This window comes from Xenopus laevis, chromosome 7L (genome assembly GCF_017654675.1).
Source record: "Xenopus laevis strain J_2021 chromosome 7L, Xenopus_laevis_v10.1, whole genome shotgun sequence".
NCBI lineage: Eukaryota > Metazoa > Chordata > Amphibia > Anura > Pipidae > Xenopus > Xenopus laevis.
The window spans coordinates 36,631,737-36,653,947 of record NC_054383.1 but is presented as its reverse complement, the minus strand read 5'-3'; the positions used below and the strand labels follow the sequence as shown (position 1 = coordinate 36,653,947).

General features: G+C 40.8%; 1 protein-coding gene across 4 annotated transcripts in view; it reads left to right on the top strand.

The window, feature by feature from the left end:
* pdlim1.L (PDZ and LIM domain 1 L homeolog) overlaps nt 1-22,211 on the top strand; it is a 45,608-nt gene that overhangs the window by 4,408 nt on the left and 18,989 nt on the right. For all 4 annotated transcript variants that reach the window (XM_041568428.1, XM_041568429.1, XM_041568430.1 and 1 more), the window contains 2 exon segments: nt 11,849-12,000; nt 18,967-19,051. In XM_041568428.1, the coding sequence (XP_041424362.1) occupies nt 11,849-12,000; nt 18,967-19,051 (237 nt within the window).

Genomic DNA, 22,211 nt, shown 5'->3' with positions numbered 1-22,211 from the left:
TCGGGCTAGCTACCGCAAAATATCTTTGGGTGTGCAGGTTTGGGTTGAGCGCTCCCTTCCACTCTCTCTACCCACAACCCAAAGATTTTTTGCGGTAGCCATCCCAAACCCTCCCGACCTGAGGGTAAATCTCACGCTGCTGGGTTCCGGCCCCTTAGTTTAAAGACTTGTGCCTACCCGCCCTTTTCATGATGTTACAGCGGGGCGAGTGGTATATAAATAGAGGGGACGACTTGGCCGAGTTCAGGTTGGGAGGGTGCAGGGCAGGAAAACTCGACCAGCACATCACTGCTGGTAATGGTCAGCTAAGATCTGGGGATCCCTACTAGCATTCTAACCCTTTAGGGAAGTGCTAAATGAGTATTAACTATGTGAAATTTGGTTGTGCCACCAGCCATGAAAATATGTGTGATGTCCAAATGATGTGTCAGAAGCTTGTCTCTCTAACCACCTCTGTGCCTGAACCCCTGAAATAGGGCAATTGCAAGGAAACACTGAGGAAAAGTCTATACCAATTGCTCAGGGGATAAAATGCAGAGACAGAGTGATTCAAATAATCTGCTTCAGTTTGGGATGTTCCCAACAACAGCGTTATCAGTGTGAGCCTGGCCATAAGGGCAGAGACACACGCGAAGATTCTGGGAGATTTAGTCGTCCGGCGACAAATCGACTCTTCTTCGGGCAGCTAATCTCCCGGAAAAGCCTTCCCACCGGCTAGAATCTAAATTGCCGGAAGCCCGAAGAATAGGTGATTTGTCGCCAGGCGACTAAATCTCCCCGAATCTTCGCGTGTGTCTTTGTCCTAAAAGAGTCACAGACTGATTCACTCTTGTTTGAGATCAATATCCTTTATGTCTGTCCATGATCTCCAACCCTTGTTCATAAATTATTCTAGCGAGGGCGATACAGCTTCCCAGCGATATGTATGCTATATTCATGGGACCGTGGCAATGGCTTTTTATAAAAATTCTGACAAGGAGGCAGATGCAGACAGGAAAATATGCAGTTGAGCAATAGTTGTCATTTAGCTGGGGGAAAGACTGATGGCTGCACTCTCCTCCCAGAATTACAAAACACATCTGTAGTTTATAATATTCAAAGCCGAATTGAGTGTGCTGAACTTTCCCATGCTGTGTCTCATCCTGCCTGTGGTGTTTACACTGGGAACAAATATTGATTTAATTCTCCATAGTGATTGCCAGTTAAACGTATAGTATTTAGCCTTCCAGTGTATCAGCTGTGTCTGGCTATAAGGTTTGCTTCTGTTTGATTTCAGCTTTGCTTTTACCCTTAAGGTGGCCATACATACACAGATATTATCATACAATAATATCTGTGCGTTGCCTGAGGCAACTGCCCTGATGCTGCCCCCCTTTCCCGCTCAAAAACTTCAGTGTCGGAGTGAGTCAAAGGGGTGCCGCATCACTAGAGCAACGAGTGCACTCTCTGTTAGCAGAACCAAATTTCAATTTTGAAAACCAAAAATTAATGTCTTAAAGTTACCAGAGGACGCCCCTGTTTACTAGCGACTCACTGCTGCCTGAGGTAAGGTTTTTGCCTTGCCTCATGGCAGGAGCAGCCCTGATGGCGGGAGACAAGGTGACTGATATTAGCAAAAGACTTGGATATTGGTTTTGTCGATCAGCCAAGACAGAAACATTTTTTTGGTGCCTTTGAAGGTGCTCTTCAGCAAGGGGTTAATGCTGAATCATCAGATAGAGATAGAATTCTATTGTTTCTACTTGTATATCTGACGATACAGCTCTTAAGGTGGCCGATACACGGCCTATAAAAGCTTCCGACAGACCGAGTTGGCAGCTTATTGGCCCTCCGAAGGGGTTCCCCGGTCGATATCTGGCCCAAAGTCGGCCAGATGTCAATCAACTAAAAATCCCGTTGGATCGCATCCGCATCTGTTCGTTGATGCGGTCCCGCAATCCGACCGCCCGTTACCCATTGTTAGGATGCGATCGTTGGACCCTAGGGCCCACGATCAGATCAGACCGATATTGCCCACCTCAAGGTGGGAAACGGCCTTCCTGTAATTCAGAGCTTTCTGGATAACGGGTTTCTGGATTAAGGGATCCTATATCCTATTTTTATAATATGGCTAATCTTTGTTGTTCAGTACCCGATCTATAGCTCCTTAAGCTTCTCCCTAATGAAAGTGAACTAATGAACTAAAGTGGCCATGTATTATTATGGTGTTACATGCTCAAGCTGCTGTGCAGAGAAATATCAGGTTACTGCAGCTTGTCAAGGTGCGGCTGGATGTAATGTTGTGGCTCAGGTTTGTATTACTTTCTTCACATCTCCAAAGCTGGTCATATTTTTACTTTTTCTGCTGCTGTAAAACTGCCTGAGTCACTGTATAAGGACTGAGTGACATATTCCCAAGTACGACCTTTATTACAAGCCACAATAGAAACTAACTCTGTTTACCTTTGTGTTGACCGACAAAGAGTCTCTGTCTCTGCAAACACTGATATGGAAATGCAGCCAGACATTCACAAGCTTATAACACAGCCAGAGGTGAAAAGCCAAGAACAAGTATAAGATAACATTAAAGGGGTGTTTCAGCTTTATGCTAATTGATAATGTTTAGTACATTATAGAATGGCTAATTCTAAGCAACTTTTCAATTGATTTTTCTTTTTTCTTTTATATAGTTTTTTAATTATTTGCTTTTTTTCAAACTCTTTCCAGCTTTCCAATGGGGGTCACTGACACCATCTAAAAACCAAATGCTTTGTAAGGCTACAATTTAGCAAAATGGGCGACTCTATCACTGAGTTTATAATTTTTTATTTCTCTGTAGCAAAGGTCAGTTTAGCTACTTGCTGGTGGATGTGGCAGCCAGAGTTTCCCACGAGAGATGCTTTCTTGTTTCCGAGAATATACTGAGATGCTATTACCCACTACTACCCATTCTCAGGATGGCAAGGGTTCTTGTCTATTGACACTTCTTAAAGGAAAGTGTAAATCACTGGTGTTTTTATTAGCAGAAAAATGCATTGGCCCGGGATTCTTCCCAGCAAGCACCACAGAGCAATTGTCTTCCTGCACCTTCTTTCTTCACATGGGTACACATGTGCAGTAGAGTCAAAACCAAACTTTAACCAAAAAGCCATCTTTTTCACTATACTGCACATGCCATAGGCATTGAAGAAATAAGGGAAAGCAGAGGATCGCTCCATGATGCTCACTAAGAAGAACCACAGGCTGGTGCAGTTTTCCCGCTAACTGGCCAGGAGGAGGTAACTTTCTCTTTACCATACGAATGGTCACCTGGTTTCAGGATGCAGCAGTCTATATACAAGTAAGGGACCTGTTATCCAGAATGGTTGGGACCTGGGGGTTTCCAGATAACATATTTTCGTAATATGTATCTTCTTAAGTCTACTGAAAAATCATGTAAACATTAAATAAGCCCCGTAGGCTGATTTTGATTCCAATAAGGATTAGTTAGATCTTAGTTTGGATCAAGTACAAGGTATTGTCTTATTATTACAGAGAAAAAGGAAATCATTTTAAAATTTTTGGATTATTTGATTATAATGGAGTCTATGGGAAACGGCCTTTCTGTAATTCGGAGCTGTCTGGATAATGGGTTTCCGGATAACGGATCCCATACCTGTACTCCTATGAGAGCTCTGACAAATAATCCTAGATAGTGGCCTATAAGGGTTTTATTATGTAGACTTCGACCTGACACCACATTCTGCTTTTTTTACCTGTCCCTACCCCTCCCCTCCAAAACACATTTGTGATGTCATCATAAAGCTATAAACAATAAAGCCATCATTTGGGACAGAAGGAATCAGAAATGATGTCATCCAAGTACAGGCAGGTGGCAGAAAGAGAATCAAAGAAGTCTGTTTTGAGACAAGAATAGCAAAAAGCTCTGCAATTGTCCAGGCCTCTATTCCATGGAGCAATGGGCTGTGCACATATTAAGCTATGACCTATGACTTGCGTCTGTGCATTTGCTAAATTGAAATCTAGTACAAAGCAGACGGACCATAATTTAATTTCCCTGAAACTTAATGCTGTGCTTGGACAACCCCCTGCATATTTATGATGCCAGACAGATGTTTAGGAGAAATGTGGAATGCAGTAAAATATGCCAGATTTTCTTTACTATACCCAGCCCTATCTAGTGTTGGCTAATAGTTCATAGATCATAGTTTTCTTTATGGTGCCCTGCTGTGATTAAACTGTATCAGTACAGTCACTGGCATCAGTTTTCAGAGGATGGGAGTTAGCATTAGTTTGTATGGGAGTAAATGGGCATTTGGACTTTCTCACAGTAGTAATAAGAATAATGCTAAGCAAAATCTTGGGTCACTAAGGTGATTCCAAGGCTTAATCTGGATCCCTCAAGGGCAAAGGGACAATTTCAAGATTTTGTTCCCACAGCAATTACTCACCTTGTTTGTTGAGGTACAAAACACTCATAATTGTCCCCATTCACATGTATGATCATTATCTGCAAACGATTGTTGCTTTGAAACGGAGACTGTCTTGTTCTTTAGCAGCGATCCCCTCATAAATGAGCGCAAGTGACTATCCTACAAGTGAATGGATGATTTCAAGTTTTGTGTCCCCTGTCCTTGAAACTACTGGGCGATAACCCCTTCCTGTGGACTTCATTCAGGAGGAGTAGGAGTACTGGAGAAGGCAGGAGTACTGGAGGGCCGAATAGTGCCCCTGTGCTTAATGCTTGCCAAAGGAATTATATCCCTTGGGGCCAGAAGGGGCCAAAATCCACAGGCCGATTTAAGATCCTCACCGTGACCAGTATCGTCTTCTTTTTTCCTGTTTAGAACCCTTGTGTCGGCTCTGGAGGGAACACACTCTCTTGGGGCCAACACAAGGGTTCCATATGCAAAAGAAGAAGAGAATACTGCTCTCTGTGAGGGGCTGAAATCAGCCTGCTGAAATGCCCTGCCCCTAGCTTTATGCTGTGCAAACTGTGCAACCATGGCCTATCAAAGCTAAAAGTAATATGTTATGTATGGACCATTACCAGCACTGGTTTGCACCTCTACAATTGATACATGTGCCCTGAAGCCACAATTACAGGAATGTCAGCAATTTTACCTGGGTGGTATCTGGATGGGGAACGTCTGTGGTCATCCAGAAGAATTTATTGTACTTTGTGGGAGACTTGGAATTCTAACATTATCTTAGTGTTCTTCTGAACATAACTAATCTTGGTATAAGGTTTTGGTATACGGATGCTGGCCATAAAATCTCGACCAATTACGGTGTCATGGATATCCGCTGGTCTGTCGATTAGGTCATCACATGGGGCATTTGCGATTCTGATTTAATTTGTGTTGTTGGTCGCGATGAACAGAACAATAGAAAGGTGACCATGACCATACCTTTTCTGGTCCATCATATGATATCTGTCCATTTAGCTGACAGGCCAATCAGTGATATGCTCTAGTCTACAGTACACGATTGGCAAGTGTATGACTGCCTAAATGTTCTTAAATTGGATCTTTAAAACTCAAAGTACATCATTATATTTTAATTTTATTGTAAATATTTGCACTTGGTAAGCCACTGAAAGAGCTTACTACTATCTTATTTCAACACAGGATAGACTAATTCATTTCAAAGTTTTACACCTGTACTATTATTCACCCATGAGACTCCATAGGGTTTTTCCAAATAAACCACCTGCATGCCCAAGATGTCAATACCTCAACACAGACTTTTTACATATTATTTGGACTAGAGCCCAGATATAAAAAATTTTTGGAGCAATGTGACCCAATGCGTCGGGGACTACCTAGACCTACCCCAAGTTGTCTCCCCCGAAGCGTGCCTATTAGGGGGAATAGACGACCTAGTTCCCCAAAGTCATACCAGAAAACTTTACAGAACACTATTATTCTATGCAAAAAAAGCTATTATTCTACAATGGCTACAACCCAAGCCCCCATCAATTAGCTACTGGCTAAAACTAGTCAATCGTATGCTCCCTTTGATCAAACTGACTTATGAACAGGGTCGTTTCAGCCATCAGGCAAGGTGAGCACCTTGTAATTTAAAGAGCCGAATTTCCAGTTTTTAAACGGGAAATTCGGCTTTTCTAGTGCAGAGAGTGCAATTTCGCCCTCTGCGCTATCAATGCGGCCTGCACTCGACCCCCCCGTTGTCTATTAAGGTTAGCGTGATGGGCGGCATTGCGAACGTCGCCTCAGGCGGCGTTACTTACCGAAACGCCCCCGCTTATGAAGCACATGGCCTACAGACAAATTTGGGAAAGTGTGGGATGACTGGATTGACATATATATCCCATATGACCCATGTGTCCCCAATGCCGCTCCCTCAGTTGTGTGAATTGTTTAATAATACATTATTGAATGTTTATATAATGCTACCTGATGTGTTAGACAACTCTGCTTTAACCGTATTATCGTAATGCCAATTGCCAAAAATAAAAACCTTAAAAATATTTGCACTTGGCTAAAGGTTAAATAATCACTTTCATTAAAGAGGCAGTGTGGCATGTTGGGGCTTTCTTATTTTTGTACAATAGCCTTCCTTTCTTTTTGACCATTCTATTAAATGCAGTTCTTATTTGTCTAAACTCTTATGCCCTGCATAGGAAATATTTCATCATTGCAGATCGTCGGTATTCCATCTACAGATCCATTCCTTAGGAGTTCAATGCACCTTATTTAGACATGCTAGCATAGGAGAGCTCATGCTTGTGCAAGAAACATTTTTCCTTTATGATGAAGCCATGTGCAACTGTTGGTTTCCTCTAATAGATAGTAAATTATCATTTTATTGCCTGCCCAGACTGTGACATCTATACACACTGAGGACTTTTTGTTTCATGAGGGGATATTATCGTAGAAATGATACCATTAATTCTTCCAGAAATTACTTTGCAAGCTTTCAGGAAACACAGTGTGTTTCATCAGGAAAATACTAAAAATGCAGCTGGCATGGCATATGGTTTTAATATAAGGCATCACTTGGCTAAAGCGAGCTATAGATGCCCAGGTTTGGCTGATTTTGACAATGCTGCTACCCATCTTGGCAGGAAGGGGGTGGTGGACATCATATAGTCCTGCAATCGTGGTGGATCAAGGATTCATTTGAAAATTGGAGATCTGTTGGCTGAAAGTGAAAAGTAGCCACAGCCTTATGGGTCGTCCAGGCTTTTGCCTGTGCATAATGATAGTCCTCATGAGTACAGCAAAACTGCTCAGAAAAAATAGAGCTGACTCATTTTATATTGTAAAATCTATAGAAAGCTATACCATGTCAAATAGAATGCTCCCATGTAAGCACAACATGGGAACGGCCCCAATATCCCTTTGCTTCATTCTCTAACCCTAGTTTAGTGAGTTTTACGTCTCCTGTTTCTTAAAATATTATTTTAAAAACTGTTACCTGCTTGCATGATCTAACTAAAGCTCTATAACTATAAAATGATGGAATGATTAATGAACAAGTCATTTCATATTGGTCTTTAAACGAGAACCAAACCCTGTTTTTAAGTAATTTATTTACTTTTTTAATATAAGTGCTTAATTAAAATAGGGGAACCATATTTATGTACATAACTGTGTTTATATGAGTGGAAGCTACCATACTGTTATCAGGGCAACCAATTAAATTTCATCCATAGAGTGCAGGGAGATTGTGACCCTTAGTTGTCACATTGTGTTGAAAAATGTTCAAATGCTTCTCTGTACATACATTATATACCTATATACAGCCTAGGGCCAAACAGTTGGACCTATGTAGGCTCAGGAGAGCATTGTATTACCAGGCCTTTGTGGTCCATACCCAATGGGATTTTTATAGATATTTGGAACTCTGTCTGGGGATTTACATGATGACCTTTAATTTTCATATGTTCCCCTACAGCACAGAAAATTTACTTTTAAGGGACAAGGAGTCTTAAATTCTAATATGTTAGGCACCACCCAGTAAATTCAGTCACAGAGTTTGATCCCTGGGTCGGTGTTCCTTTTAGGAATAAAAACCTATTGGCCTAGGGAAGTTTCCACTGTAGCATTGACATCTTTTGTTTTTCCAGTCCTCCCTTGGTTAGACAAAAGCTGGCCATAGATGCAAAGATATAGTCGTCCCCAGGATAAAAAATTTCTGTCGGACAAGCTTAGTGACTGGATTCATTTAGGGGTGCCTAACATATTGGCAACCCCCTTGTAAATTAAGGGGTGAACAAATAAAAAAGGTAAATAAAAAGAGGCTCCTATGGTTATTTGGGCAGTTGGTCTATAGATAAAAGAGTTTTGGCCTTACACTCCAAAGAATTCACATGTTATGTTCTCAGTGGACCTGGGAATAAATAAGAAGCTGCGGGGTATAGTCAGATTACATTTGCAGTTTGAACAGACCAATCTGAAAAGGTTCTTTTGAAAAATCTCAACCCACCCTTGTGACATTATTGGCCAGATGTTTGACAGTGAAGTCAAAATCAGCCCAATTGGCCAACACAATCTGGGCACGTGTGGCTAGCGTAAAGGGGACCTTCCCCCCCAAAAAAAATTAGAAATCCTATTTTATCACGTTAGTCAAGCAAAATAAACTTTAATTACACTATATAAATTATTTGAATCTTGTTTCCTTAGGCCTGGGAATTCATAAGTATAGCAAGCAGGCAGGAGCTATTTTGTGGACAGTGTTATTAAGGCAAGCCTTGTATCATCTCAGAATCTTGTTTGTGCACCAGAATGGGGGACCTGATATCCATCCCCATGCCTTGGCTACACAATTATCTGGGAAAGAGAGAGGGGGACTGTGGGGAGTGCAGTGATGTCTAGTAGGTGCCTAAGGCAATATTTGATTGACAGCTGAGATTTTTAAATGAGTTTACAACAGCCATGAACGCTTTAATAAAAAAAAGAATTTGGATTTCATGTTTAATTTGAAAAGGACTTTTCATTATACAGCTTTTTATGTCTGGGTGACAGGTTCACTTTAAGGGCAAGGGCAGGCTAACGTATTAAACACTTCTAATCACCTGGGGAATATTAAAGGAGAACTAACGCTTACCTAAAGAAGTAGATAGAAATGTTTTACATTATGTTTTGGGCTTCTGTACCAGCCCAAGGCAATCACAGCCCTTTAGCAGTAAATATCTGTGCCTCCAGATATGCCCCAGTAGCTCCCCATCTTCTTTTCTGCTGATTCACTGCACATGCTCTGTGCTGCTGTCACTTACCAAGCTTAGGGACCAACTCAAAATATACAGTACACAGTCACAATATAAACCTGATTAGTAATTAATACAGATAATTACTGCATGAAGCAGCACAGAAACCAGTGCAATTAGCATCAGAATTTAATAATCAGCCCTGTAGCATCTGCTTATATTACAGACCAACCTCATTTTATTCTTGATAATTTGTGATAACCACTAAGCTTAGCTTCTTAACAGCTCCTCAGAGCCCACTGAGCAGACACTTTCCAAGATGGTGACTACCTGTGACAAGTTCTGGATCATTGCTGCTATTGAGCTGAAACTTTAGGCTGGTGCAATAAGTTTAGTATGTAAAATATGGCATATTTAGCTACATTAATTTTTAGGGTTTAGTTCTCCTTTAATGAGGCAGAGAGAAGTGCATCAGATGAAACTATCAGCTTCCTGTATCTGCACTTTGTGCTGAAATCTGCTACTTCTGCCTGAACCCAACCCAGGGCAATGTATTTGGCTTCAGACACATAGAATAGCAGAGGAGGAATAGCGGATTCTTGTCCTGTGTTTCTCCGCAGCCCTAGACTCACAATGTCTGGCACTACCCTTAATATTCCTCAGACAGTGAGATGGGTTCAATACACTAGTCTGCCCTTGCCTAACACAAGTAGTGACTTTTATACTAAAGTGGTCCAACCACACATTTTATTCTTCTTGCTTTTATTTTCTGCTTTTGTCACTGTGGCCCCAGTAACCAGAAAGGAAACTGGCTGGGAGGCTATTTTTTGTTTATCATTCTGTTCACACGCTCTTTGTTCATCATCCTGTCTGTCATTTAAACCACTGGGCAGTAGTGTTTTGTATCTGGGTTTTTTCAGGAAAAAAAACATTGTGACAAATTTACAGAAATGGTCTTAAATGGTTTTCAATTATAGAATTGTGTAGTGCTTATATTAATTGGGCTGGAGCACAATGGGTGACACAATGGGTGTTTTGATGCCCCAAACATTTGCTGAATGGTAGATGCATAGAATTTTCAATGATGGTAATAGAAGGTATTTTGACTTTCACTGTTTTCCATCATTGGCAGCCAAAACAAACTGGGCACAACAGGCCTTATTTTTTCAAAACTGCTGTTTCTTGCATGAACGGGGGGATAGCATCTGTAAAGCACAGGGAGTATTATTATGGGAAGTTATTACAGACAAGTACTATGTCTCTCCACTTTTTCTTGGTAAGACTATTTCATTAAGTACATAGGTTTTTCATTTTCGCCAATGAAGATCACTGTTTTGAGGTCCATGGATAACAAAATCATGGACCACATTAGGAAGTATAAAGAGCAAAAATGTATGAAACTTATTTTACACCCAGTTGCTCCTATTAATCTGACTAATAGGTATAGAATGTTTTTTGTTGATACATGGGGAGTCCTTTATTATTATTATTATTATTATTATTAACAACAACAACAACACATATTTATTTACCACCAGCTCAAAGTAAAGTAGAGGTTCAGATTGGCTTAAGCTGTCTATACACATAGCTATAATAACAACATTTCATATGATTATAGTTATGTATATGGTGACCTGCCAATTCCGACCACTATCCTTATACTATGGATACCGTATATACTCGAGTATAAGCCAAGTTTTTAAGCCCCCAAAATATGCTGAAAAACTCTACCTCGGCTTATACTCGGGTCAAGCGCAAAAACGGTCGCCGGCATCTAAGAATAGTCGCCAGCGTTTAAGAATAGTCACTGGCGTCCAAGAATAGTCGCTGGCGTCCAAGAATAGTCGCCAGCGTCCAAGAATAGTCGCCAGCGTCCAAGAATAGTCTCCAAGAATATTCGCCGGCGTCCAAGAATGGTCACCGGCATCTAAAAACGAGACGCCGGCACCTCCAATGGAAACCCTAAATTTTTGTATTGAAACTTACCAGAAGCTGCTGCATTTCTCACCCTAGGCTTATACTCGAGTCAATAAGCTTTCCCAGTTTTTGGAGGTAAAATTAGGTACCTCGGCTTATACTCGGGACAGCTTATACTCGAGTATATACGGTATCTCAATTAGTGGATGCACCATATCGCCCACCTCCTCTTCACTTTCTCCTTTTATGATTATTTATGTTCTTTCCATGAATGATCGAAACAATAGAAAGTCAGACACACCATGCAGCCACTGGTATGTTCTTCATTGGCTGTGGGTTAATTGGTGGGACAGCGTTTCTGACCGGCCCATGTATGGCCTTTAGACTACTACAGTTAGCATAGTACTAAAATTTATGGTTTAGGAAATTTCCCTTGACACTTTTTGGAAGCATTTTTTTGCCCTGAAAAGTAAAAGTTTGCCTCTTTGGTCCTGGCATAGAGGTGGTGTGTTCTGTAAGAACTTGTCAAAGATAAAGCCAGGCATTTTCAGTGGTGTGGTGGTTTCCAAGGGGTTGGGGAGCAACATGTTGATACTGTATTTAATGTACTGTAGCAGAATTTCATGGCAGGTGATTGGCTGTTAAGACACCTGACCATACAACAGAACACGCACACTTCTGAGATCAGGTTTATTCATTCATTTTGTATAAAAATAAAATTGTTGTAGTTGCCATAAAGCGAAGAATTCAAATATTCACTTGGTCTTTTTATTCCAGGTAATGCCAGGAAGCAAAGCTGCAGTTGCGGAACTATGTACAGGAGACATAGTCATTGCTATTGATGGGGAAAACACAGATGGGATGACTCATTTAGAAGCGCAGAATAAAATTAAAGGCTGTGAAGATGAATTAATTCTTACGATAAACAGGTAATGGTGTCTGCTTCTTTGTTTTAACATTAAACTCATTAAGAAAGTATCACTCTACATTCTTTATTTTATTGCTGTAAAGATACAGAAAAATATGTGCACTGGGCAGTGCATTACTATACAGAGGTTTAATGGTCACCTTCATCATTCTTCTATCACAAAGAGAGAGTGTAGCAGCCACTACAATATTCTCTCTGTAGCTCATTTGAACTTGCAGTGCATCATCCAGAATCCACAGAAAAAGGGTTAAGGACATTTAGCTAACAGGATATGATGGGGGTCTTTGCATTTAGGAAGAAGCAGGAATTAGTAGCTGAAAACCTGCTTAGGTCCTCGTGCCTATGTCAAAGTCTTTCATTAACAATGTGTAGTTCCAACAGCAGGATAAAAAAAATCCAGTTAGACCAAGGGTCTAAAGTCAATCTGCTGCTGAAATACAGCTCCCAGAACTGCGACTTGTGTTCATAATAAATATAATAGATACAACAGGCACACGGGTCCAAAATCAAGCAGGGACAAGCCCTTGCTGCATTTATTTGTGTTCACATTGCCCAACATCATTCTCGTGACCTTCAAGGGATACTGTCATGGGAAAACATGTTTTTTTCATAATAGTTAATAGTGCTGCTCCAGCAGACTTCTGCACTAAAATCCGTTTCTCAAAAGAGCAAACCGTTTTTTTTACATTTAATAATCTGACATGGGGCTAGACATATTTGGGGGAATGTAATAAAAGTCGGTAAAGGAAAAAAATATTCGCAATGTGAAAAGTTTGCGAACAAATTTTCCTTTGCGAGAATTTAATCTAGCTTTTGCGAACCCGGAAACTGTTTAGCGACCACTTCTGACAGTGGAAGACTGTTTGCGAATTCTATAGTTTGCGCCAATGCGCAGTAAATGTAATAAAACGTCTAACTGAAAAAGTTGTTACGTTTGCTCCAAAAGATTATGACCTTCAATCACTTCTTAAAAGTGGGCAATGCTCAATGAAAATTTGCAATGTGCAATGAAAATTTGCAATGTAATAACAGTTTATAGAAGAGTATTACATTGCAAAATGAGAATTTTAATTCATATTTGTGCAAATTGTTTTGCTTTTTGTCAGTTACTCATCTGCCCCAGTCATGTGACTTGTGCTCTGATAAACTTCAGTCACTCTTTACTGCTGTACTTCAAGTTGGAGTGATATCACCCCTCCCCCCTCCCCCCAGCAGCCTAACAAAAGAACAATGGGAAGGTAACCAGATAGCAGCTCCCTAACACAAGATAACAGCTCCCTGGTAGATCTAAGAACTGCACTCAGTAGTAAAAATCCAGGCCCCCCCCCACCACTTTATAAGAAAATTGGTGGCCAGGGCCCCCCTTAAACATCCATGTAAAAAACCTTGCCCCCTCCAGAAGTTAAAAAAAAAATTGGTGCCCAGAGCCCCACCACACAACAGGGACCACAAAGGGTTACCTGTAGGGGTGCCCTGCCATGTTACACTTACTTCATTAGTGTGGCCCACCTGCTGTCAGTGAGTTGTCTACTACAGAAGGGAGGAGAGGAGCACAGGTGGTAGCATCTTCTTCCAGTGACAGCATTTTATTCCCTTATTGGTCACAGAATTTCAAGTCCTGGTAAAGCTGCATGTTGATTGGTTGAGCTGGAGGAGAAGTTCAAACCTCAGCTATCCAATCCCTGAGCAGCTCAACCGGGACTTAAACTCAGTGACCAATTAGGGGAAGTATTGGACAGAAGATACCTCCCTTTGTGCTCCCGCCCTGCCTTCCCAAAGTCAGCAGCTCTCCGAAAGCAGGAGGGCCCGGCTAATCAAGTAAGTGCGGTGTGGCCCCCCTTAACCTCGGGGCCCCCTTCTCCCCCCTGCCCCCCCCTGATGGCTGTCCTGTACACACCAATATTATAAATAATACTATATTAAAAAAATACATTTGCTGGTTCAGGAATACAATTTTATATTGTAGAGTGAATTATTTGTAGTTTAAACAGTGTGATTTAGAAATAAAATAAACGACCCCATAAATATCATGACAGAATCCATTTAAGTACCAACTCCCGGCATCAGGCTTCTGAGTTGATGTGGCTGTAGTCAACATCTCTACATGAAAACTTGGATGCTGATACAAAAGTTGGCCCTTAAAAGAGAAGGAAAGGCAAATCTTACATACTGTCCCACTCAGTAGTCCTCATACAATACTCTGTAATCGCTAGGCATGCAAATAAAGATAAGAGAAAGTCAGGCAAGAAGGGAAGGGAGACTGTCACTGACTGTACAGAGGAAGAAAGCTCTGCTCTTCATTTCCATGGCAAGATGCTTAGATAGCAGTATGGTATGATGCTGATTTTTTTTTTATCTGGATTGAACCCTGCCAACAGAAAAGTCCCCTATTAATATTAAGGTTCTGGTTCCTTGACTGTCTGAGGAAAATGCATCAGCTGAGGTTGTAGTCTTTCTAATGTAAAAATGCAGAAAAAGAATGTTTGTTTGCCCATCACAGTCTAAATAATTTAAAAAGACATAAAATAGCAGCCTTTTTGAAATTGTTGCATATGTTGCTGGACTTTAATGAATCTCCCGCCTGCAACATCTGCATTGCTGCTGTTAATAGCAACATTTGCCATAAATCATATTAACGACTGCTTGCCCCAGATATGCAATCATTCTAAAGGTGGCCATAGGTGTTTTTAAACAATCTTTTCGTTATCGTAGGACCTGAAACGATGGTTTAAATGCACGATTTGTCCATCAGAAATGACCATTATAAGCAATAGAGTCTAGTTGAAGCTAGTAAACTGTGGGTAGCTGCCTGCATGGCCCTGCAAAAAAATTGACAATGGATACATTTCACAGACCAATGAAAATTGTCTAACATGACCGACTGATTTTCTGACCGATGTCTGACGAAAATCGTTAGATGCATGATTGTTCACTGCTAACTAACCTCATGATAATTTGACGGATTTGTCGAATTGCATAAAAATTGGTCGAATGGTGGCCATACACAGGCTTTTTAAGATGCCGATTCAGGTCCTTTAGACCAATTTGGCAGCTTATCTGCCTCTGTTCGGGGCCTTCTGACAGGCCTCCCCGACCAATATCTGTCTAAATATTGGCCAGATATCGATGGGGCAGGTTTGATTTTCTCATCTGATTCTTGTCTGTCAGTGCCTATTCCCATCGTAGTAATCTGATAGTTTGGCTTTAGGACCAAACAATCTAATTAGCCAATATCGCCCTGCCTTTGGTGGGCTTATTGGGGAAAGATGCCAAACGAGCAGATCTTATAGTGTATGGCCACCTTAAAGGAGAACTAAACCCCCACAGTGATAAGTCCCCACTGCCCCCCCCTCTGCTGACCTGCCTCCTCCTGTTGTGTTACACCAGAATTATGTCCCCTGTAGGATAACTGACCGTACATGCAGCGTGAGTGCAGTGGAGCTCACGGGCACCATCTTCCATCACTTCAGTAATCTTCGGGTCTTCGTCCGTCACTTCAGCTATTTCTGTCACTTCCGGCGCATGTGCAGTTGTAACAAACCGGAAAACTGCTCCAACGCAGATACGCCTCTCACTTTACAAGGATTACCAAAGATGGTGTCTGTGAGCCATTTTGTGGACACTGTTATTAAGGCAAGCCTTGCATCATCTCGGAATCTTGTTTGTGCACCAGAATGGGGGACCTGATGTCCATCCCCATGCCCTGGCTACATAATTAAATGGTGAAGAGAATGGGGGAATGTGGGGAGAGCAGTGACATCTAGGAAGTGCTGAATGGAAAGTGAAAGTAATTGTCTGCTCGGTCTCTATGCCTAAGGCACAGCGGAGGGGCAGACAATATTTGATTGACAGCTGAGATTTTTAAATGACCTTACAACAGCTATGAATGCTTTTATAAAAAATAGAATTTGGATTTCATTTAATTTAAAAAGGACTTTTATTATACAGTTTTTTATATCTGGGTGACAGGTCCACTTTAAGGACACGAGAGACCCTTTCAGCAAGAGCTGCTTGTTTAGCTGAAAGAGAAGGTGGCATGAGATTTATTGCATATCACTTGGTACAATGATCTGTTAATTATTAACCCAAGTACACAATACAGCTCAGTATATAAGAATAAGGATCAGCTGATTATGTACATTCATATGTACATTCATAGATCACATTTTCTGACCTGTTAAAAACCATAGATTGTTATAGGAAGTGCAAAATGCCCTTAAACTAGGTAAGGATTTAATGGCCACATTTTTTGATTTCCTGTAAAAATCACTGAATTCTCTTGAGTTGTGAAGGCAAGCTTGGAGGACCGGAACATGTTTATTCGTTCTCAAAAGTCATTTTCCCCCTGTTGAGAGCAAAGGAAATACATTGTCTGGGTCTCTTGTCAGTTCTTGCGAGCATATGAAACAACCAAGTCCAAGCCTAAAGCTGGGACCCGAAGACCTGCAGCAATTCATTGCCGCAGAAATGTCACGCAAGATCAATCTAAGCATCATTGCAATTTGTCTTTCTTCATTCTGTCTTCCTTCAGACTCAAGCAAACAGACAATAGATATATTGTAAATTGATTCATATTATTATTTTTACTATATCATTTGCAGAAATGCCAGGTTTTGTCTGGAGGCAGCAAGAAAAACGACTGTCTATGATTTAGTTAGTGATCTACAATCCTGAGGAATAAACTAGTTGCCACTCTGTTGTGTAGTTGCCCTTTACTGGAGCAGTGGCAGGACGGTTTGTTTATAAATCATTTATTTTTAACTGGAGTCTGGGAAATCTCGTTTAGCACTTGGCTCTGAGCAGCGTTCTCAGTCTTATTACAAATAAACAGTTCCTAATATTCCCTTCCCTCACATTCCTGCCTGCTGTCAATTATCCCTTTAGTTTACAATCGGAGTATTAATATTCCTTTTTCATGGGTATTTTTATTGCTATCACAGGCAGTTTCTATTTCTGTGTCATCAAAAAATCTTATCATTTTGTAAATAAACATTTGTCTTACTCATTAGGGTAAGGCCACACGAGGAGATTCGGGGAGATTTTGTCGCCTGGCGACTAATTGCCACGTCTTTTGCGCGACTATCTCCCCGAACTGCCTACTTTGGACGACTATTGAAAATGCATTGCCGCGTGTGCATTAGCGCATGCGACTTTTCATTCTAGCCTATGGGGAAAAACACAGAGGCAGTTTGGGGAGATAGTCGCGCAAAAGACATGGCGATTAGTCGCCAGACGACAAAATCTCCCCGAATCTCCTCGTGTGGCCTTATCCTAATGAGTAAGACAAATGTTTATTTACAAAATGATAAGATTTTCTGATGACACAGAAATAGAAACTGCCTGTGATAGCAATAAAAATACCCATGAAAAAGGAATATTAATACTCCGATTGTAAACTAAAGGGATAATTGACAGCAGGCAGGAATGTGAGGGAAGGGAATATTAGGAACTGTTTATTTGTAATAAGACTGAGAACGCTGCTCAGAGCCAAGTGCTAAACGAGATTTCCCAGACTCCAGTTAGATGAGCAGCTTTTGATAACAAATTGATCAAAAGATAAATCTGTTCTTCATCCTGAGCTGCATTCGTTTATACAAACTGATTCTGAAACAGAATAATTCTGACAATATATTGTCTGAATTTTGGACTATCAAGCTGAACCGTGAGATTTTTTTTGTTGTGGGTAATAGAGATGTTGGTGTGAGTCGGATGAAATCCCCACTCCTGTGTGTAACTTTCAGTAACTTTTTAACTGGTTATGACAAAGGCTCCATTCTTTTTTTTATGTGCCTTGTGTATTCTAATTCCAGATTACAGCATCCAAACACATTTAGCCTTCCACACACATATTGTTCCTTCTAAGAACCAGGGCATACAAAATGCATACCCCCTGCTACTCTGCTATGGTTTGTAAATTCTTGTTACTCGGCTGTTCAGCTATTCAAGGAGATCAGTTTTGTGACTCGGTTCTGGCTATGCAAGTGCCAATATTAGCTGCCAACTTGACTCCTTGAAACTAAAGGCCCCCATACACGGGGCGATAAAAGCTACCGACAGACAGAGTCAGCAGTTTATTGGCCCCTGTGTGGGGCCATCCAATGGGTGTCCCCGATCTATATCTGGCGAAAGACAGGCAGATGTCGATTGGGCAGGGTAAAAAATGCTGTCGGATCGCAGCCGCATCTGTTCGTTAATGCTATACCGCGATCAATGTGGGCATATTGGGGAGAGATCCACTTGTATGTCGCCAAACGAGCGGATCTCCCTGTGTATGGCCACCTTGAGACAGTTGCTTACTAGGCTGTATATAGGGGCAAACCATTGACCTGCCCGACTCTTATCTGTCCATTGATAGGATTAACTCCGTTTGTTGGACAGGCTTTAGAAGGTTTTTTTTGCCTACCTCTGGATCAGCTAACAGTCAGGCAGATTTTATATAGACATAAAAGGTTAGCCTTTTACCTACGTTACTGTTACTCGGTTAATGGTTTTCTGAATTCATAAATTCAATACAGTATTGCTTGCTTTGCCCTCCCTAGCTTATAAAAAGGAACCAGTTCAGGAACACAACAAGGCTTGAGTAGGCCACATACAGTAGCTTTGGAATATTTATTCTTTTTAGAAGGGAGTATAAAGACTAGAACTTAAATTACATTTTGACTCCTGGTTTCAGCTGCTTGGTCTGCATTGGCGCCAGCCTGCTACAAAGTATTCCTGTGCTAACTGGCAAAACCTGGTTATCGTAAATTGTGTGAATCCCTAGCCACGGGCAAATACTATGGTCACGCTGATCAAATATGAAAGCAACTTCATGCAGAGTTATTATACCAACAAAGTCTAGATTCTGGTCAAGCTGTACGAGATACGCTATGAGCTGCTAGTTGCGTAGTAGTCAAATCCAGAAGCATCCTTCTCTCAACATCATCTAATTGCAAGGTTTGTAACAACTCTTTCTGATTGTTTTCAGGGTTGAATCAAAAATATGGTCTCCTCTTGTCTCTGAAGATGGAAAACCAAATCCATATAAGATGAACTTGGCAAGTAACCCACAGGTAATCATGTCCTTATCATTTCACTTACTGTCCGAATGGCTTTATGTAGAGATTGCTATATAATACAAAAAAGCCATGAATATCTTGTAAATGATATCCTTTTAAATGGTGAGTTCTGATGTTATCAGTTCTAAACAGTGAGTAGTGATGTCATTTCTGTCACAAGACTCACTGAAACTTGTGTTATTATTCCCACTGTTGTAAAATATGAGGATATTAGAAGTTACTTCGGAGTTCCATGACCTGTATGAAACCACTCGGCCTCATGTTTTTATATGGTCATGAAACTCCTCAGTAACTTATAATATCCTTATAATTTACAAGAGGGGGTACTTTATTCACTATATATTCTAACTCTTTAGTTGAGCAGGAATACAAGCAGCCAGATACAACTTGTACCAGTACTAAGCAGCATGGGAATGTGGGTTTCTCTGCACCTCCTTCAACATGGTACAGGGGCTTCTCTTCTACATCAGTGCCCGCAAAAACTTTCTTTATTTGCTCAAAGCTAACCCAGACCAAACCTACCAGCATTGCCATTCCCCTTCAGAGCCAGCCGCACACTTGACGAACAATGCTCCTGTTCTATTGAGTCACTCCTCTGTTTTGGATAAAGATAATTCCTCCAGGGATTGAGCTGCTGTGTGTGATGACAAATAGCTGGCACAGTGTTATAGTTAGATTCTTTGTGTGTCCTGTACAGTAATGTTTATATATAACACAGCTATGTACAGGCTCTAAGATTGCTCTCTGTGCTAAAACGTATCTATACTTGGATATCTGTAATTAATCAGGATTGGTTGCAATGAGTTACTGCAGCTAGGCAAACGTGCAGGCTAATGTAATAAAATGTTTTATGTTTGCCCACATCTAATAACCCATAGCAACCAAGCTGATGTTTGTATTCAGGCAGCTTACCAGCAAATGGTGGTTGATATGGGTCACTAGACAGCAAACTTAAAATAATTTACACGTATTACATAAACCCATTATTAGAGTGTTTTATTTTATACACACTCTATGTCTTATCTTTTTATATGGGACATTTAAATCCACATATTATACAACCGGATTATACGATTACATTAAAGCACCTTGGATGGGTTGGCAACTGCAGATAATCATTCTAAATTCTAGAAACCCACCAGTACAGTTACCCATAGCAATCAATCTGTGTTTTTATTTTCTAACTTGTAGTAAAGCAGTCACAACTATTTTATCCCCATGGTCTTTCTGTTTCATGGAATTTAGAGAAACTTGGGGGCACAGTAACAGCTTTTTTTCAATATATGTATGTATGTATGTATAACTTTATTTGTAAAGCGCTGTTAAGGAGCTGCAGCACTGTACAGTGCATCAAAGTACAATATATATAAAAGTAAACATGGGGAAGACAATTCACATAATAAATATATACAGAATCATAGGACAAAGAGCTTAAGTGCTATGTGGTAAGAGACATAGGGGCAGATTCACTAAAGGGCGAAAATTCGCCAGCGTGACGTCATTTCGGCACTTCGCCAATTTACTAACGGTAGCTGGCGTGAATTCGCTGGCGTAATTTCGCCAAGGAGATAAATTCTGGCACAACTTTCGCACTCTAACGCCAGGCAAATTTACGGTCTGGCGAAAGAGCGTTACTACGCAAATTCACTACGTTTTTGATTTTACTGACCCTCTATCGCAAGACTTGCCTTCGCCACCTCAGACCAGGCGAAGTGCAATAGAGTAGATAGGAGTTCCTCAAAAAAAAGGTTAAAATTTTTCTAAGTCCCAAAAAACGCTGGCGTTTTTTCCTATTTAAAGGGTGATAGACTGAAAAAGATCGTAAATTTTTTTTTCGGGTATCCTCCTTCCCCCCTACATTTGCTAACATATGGCACCTAAACTATACTGTGGGCACATGTGTAGGGCATTATAACAACTTTTATATAATTTTATTAAGGTTCCCTGGCCTTGTGTAGTGTAATGTATTTGCTGCAGCATATACGTCCATTGTACTTTAACTGCACGCCGTATGCTAATTAGCCAACGCTAGCGTAACTTTGAACTGCTGAGCGTAATTTCGCTGGTGTAATTTCGCCAGCGTTCGGTATCCTGTGCGCAACTTCAGATCTTCGTGAATTAGCGTTGTCCAGGCGAATTTACGCCTGGCGAAGTGTTGCGATGTGCGCGAAGCCTGTAAGTGAATTTGCCCCATAGTGGGAAGGAGGTCCCTGCCCTGTAGAGCTTACAGTCTAAGTGTAAGCTCTAATATATATATATATATATATATATATATATATATATATATATATATATATATATATATATATATAATGTACTGATGTATCTGTTAAAGGGGAACTCCAGCTTCCAAATGAAAATTTGATAAAGAGGCTCACATAACACAGAAACCCCTAATATACCCATCACAGTTACCTGTTTCTTCAAAAAGTATGAATAAATGCCATTTTCTATGCTGAAATCCAGCTGTTTAACAGTTCTTCTCTTTCTGCATCATTTGAAATTCTGGCAGGGAAGGAGGGACTAAAACACTGATGTTACAAATTGTTACAACTTCTCCACAGCTTAAGGTCCCCATAGACGCAAAGATTTTTCTTTGCCGAGCGACCGATTTTATCGAAGTCCGACCAATCCGTCAATTTATCGTGAAGTTAGTGGGATTCGAACGATCGTACATCTTACGATTTTGTGTCCGACATCTGTCAGAAAATTGATCGGGCAGGTTAAAAAATCTTTATCGGTCCCAGTGCAATCTATCTATGTTTGCAGGGCCAAGCAATCAGCTGCCCTTCAGTTTTGCTGGCAATATCGCCTGAAATGGTCTTTTTAGTTGATGGACACATTGTACATTTAAACAAACATTTCGAGATAATCGTGGTCTCACGATAACGATTGGATCTTTTAAAAATCTTTACATCTATGGCCAACTTTACAGGCAGCATGCGGGAACGACATAACCCACAATGCATTGCACTGTGATGTTCCTTACCTTATTGGAATCATGTGTGCAGGGAATTGTGGGGTTTGGAGGATGCAGGCTGAGGACAGATGGCTGTTGATACAAAGTAACAGTAGTCAGCCAGCCCAGCAAAGTAGTCAGAGAGATCAGCAGGGGGCTAGACTTGGGGAACTGTCAGAAACCATTAAAAATCAT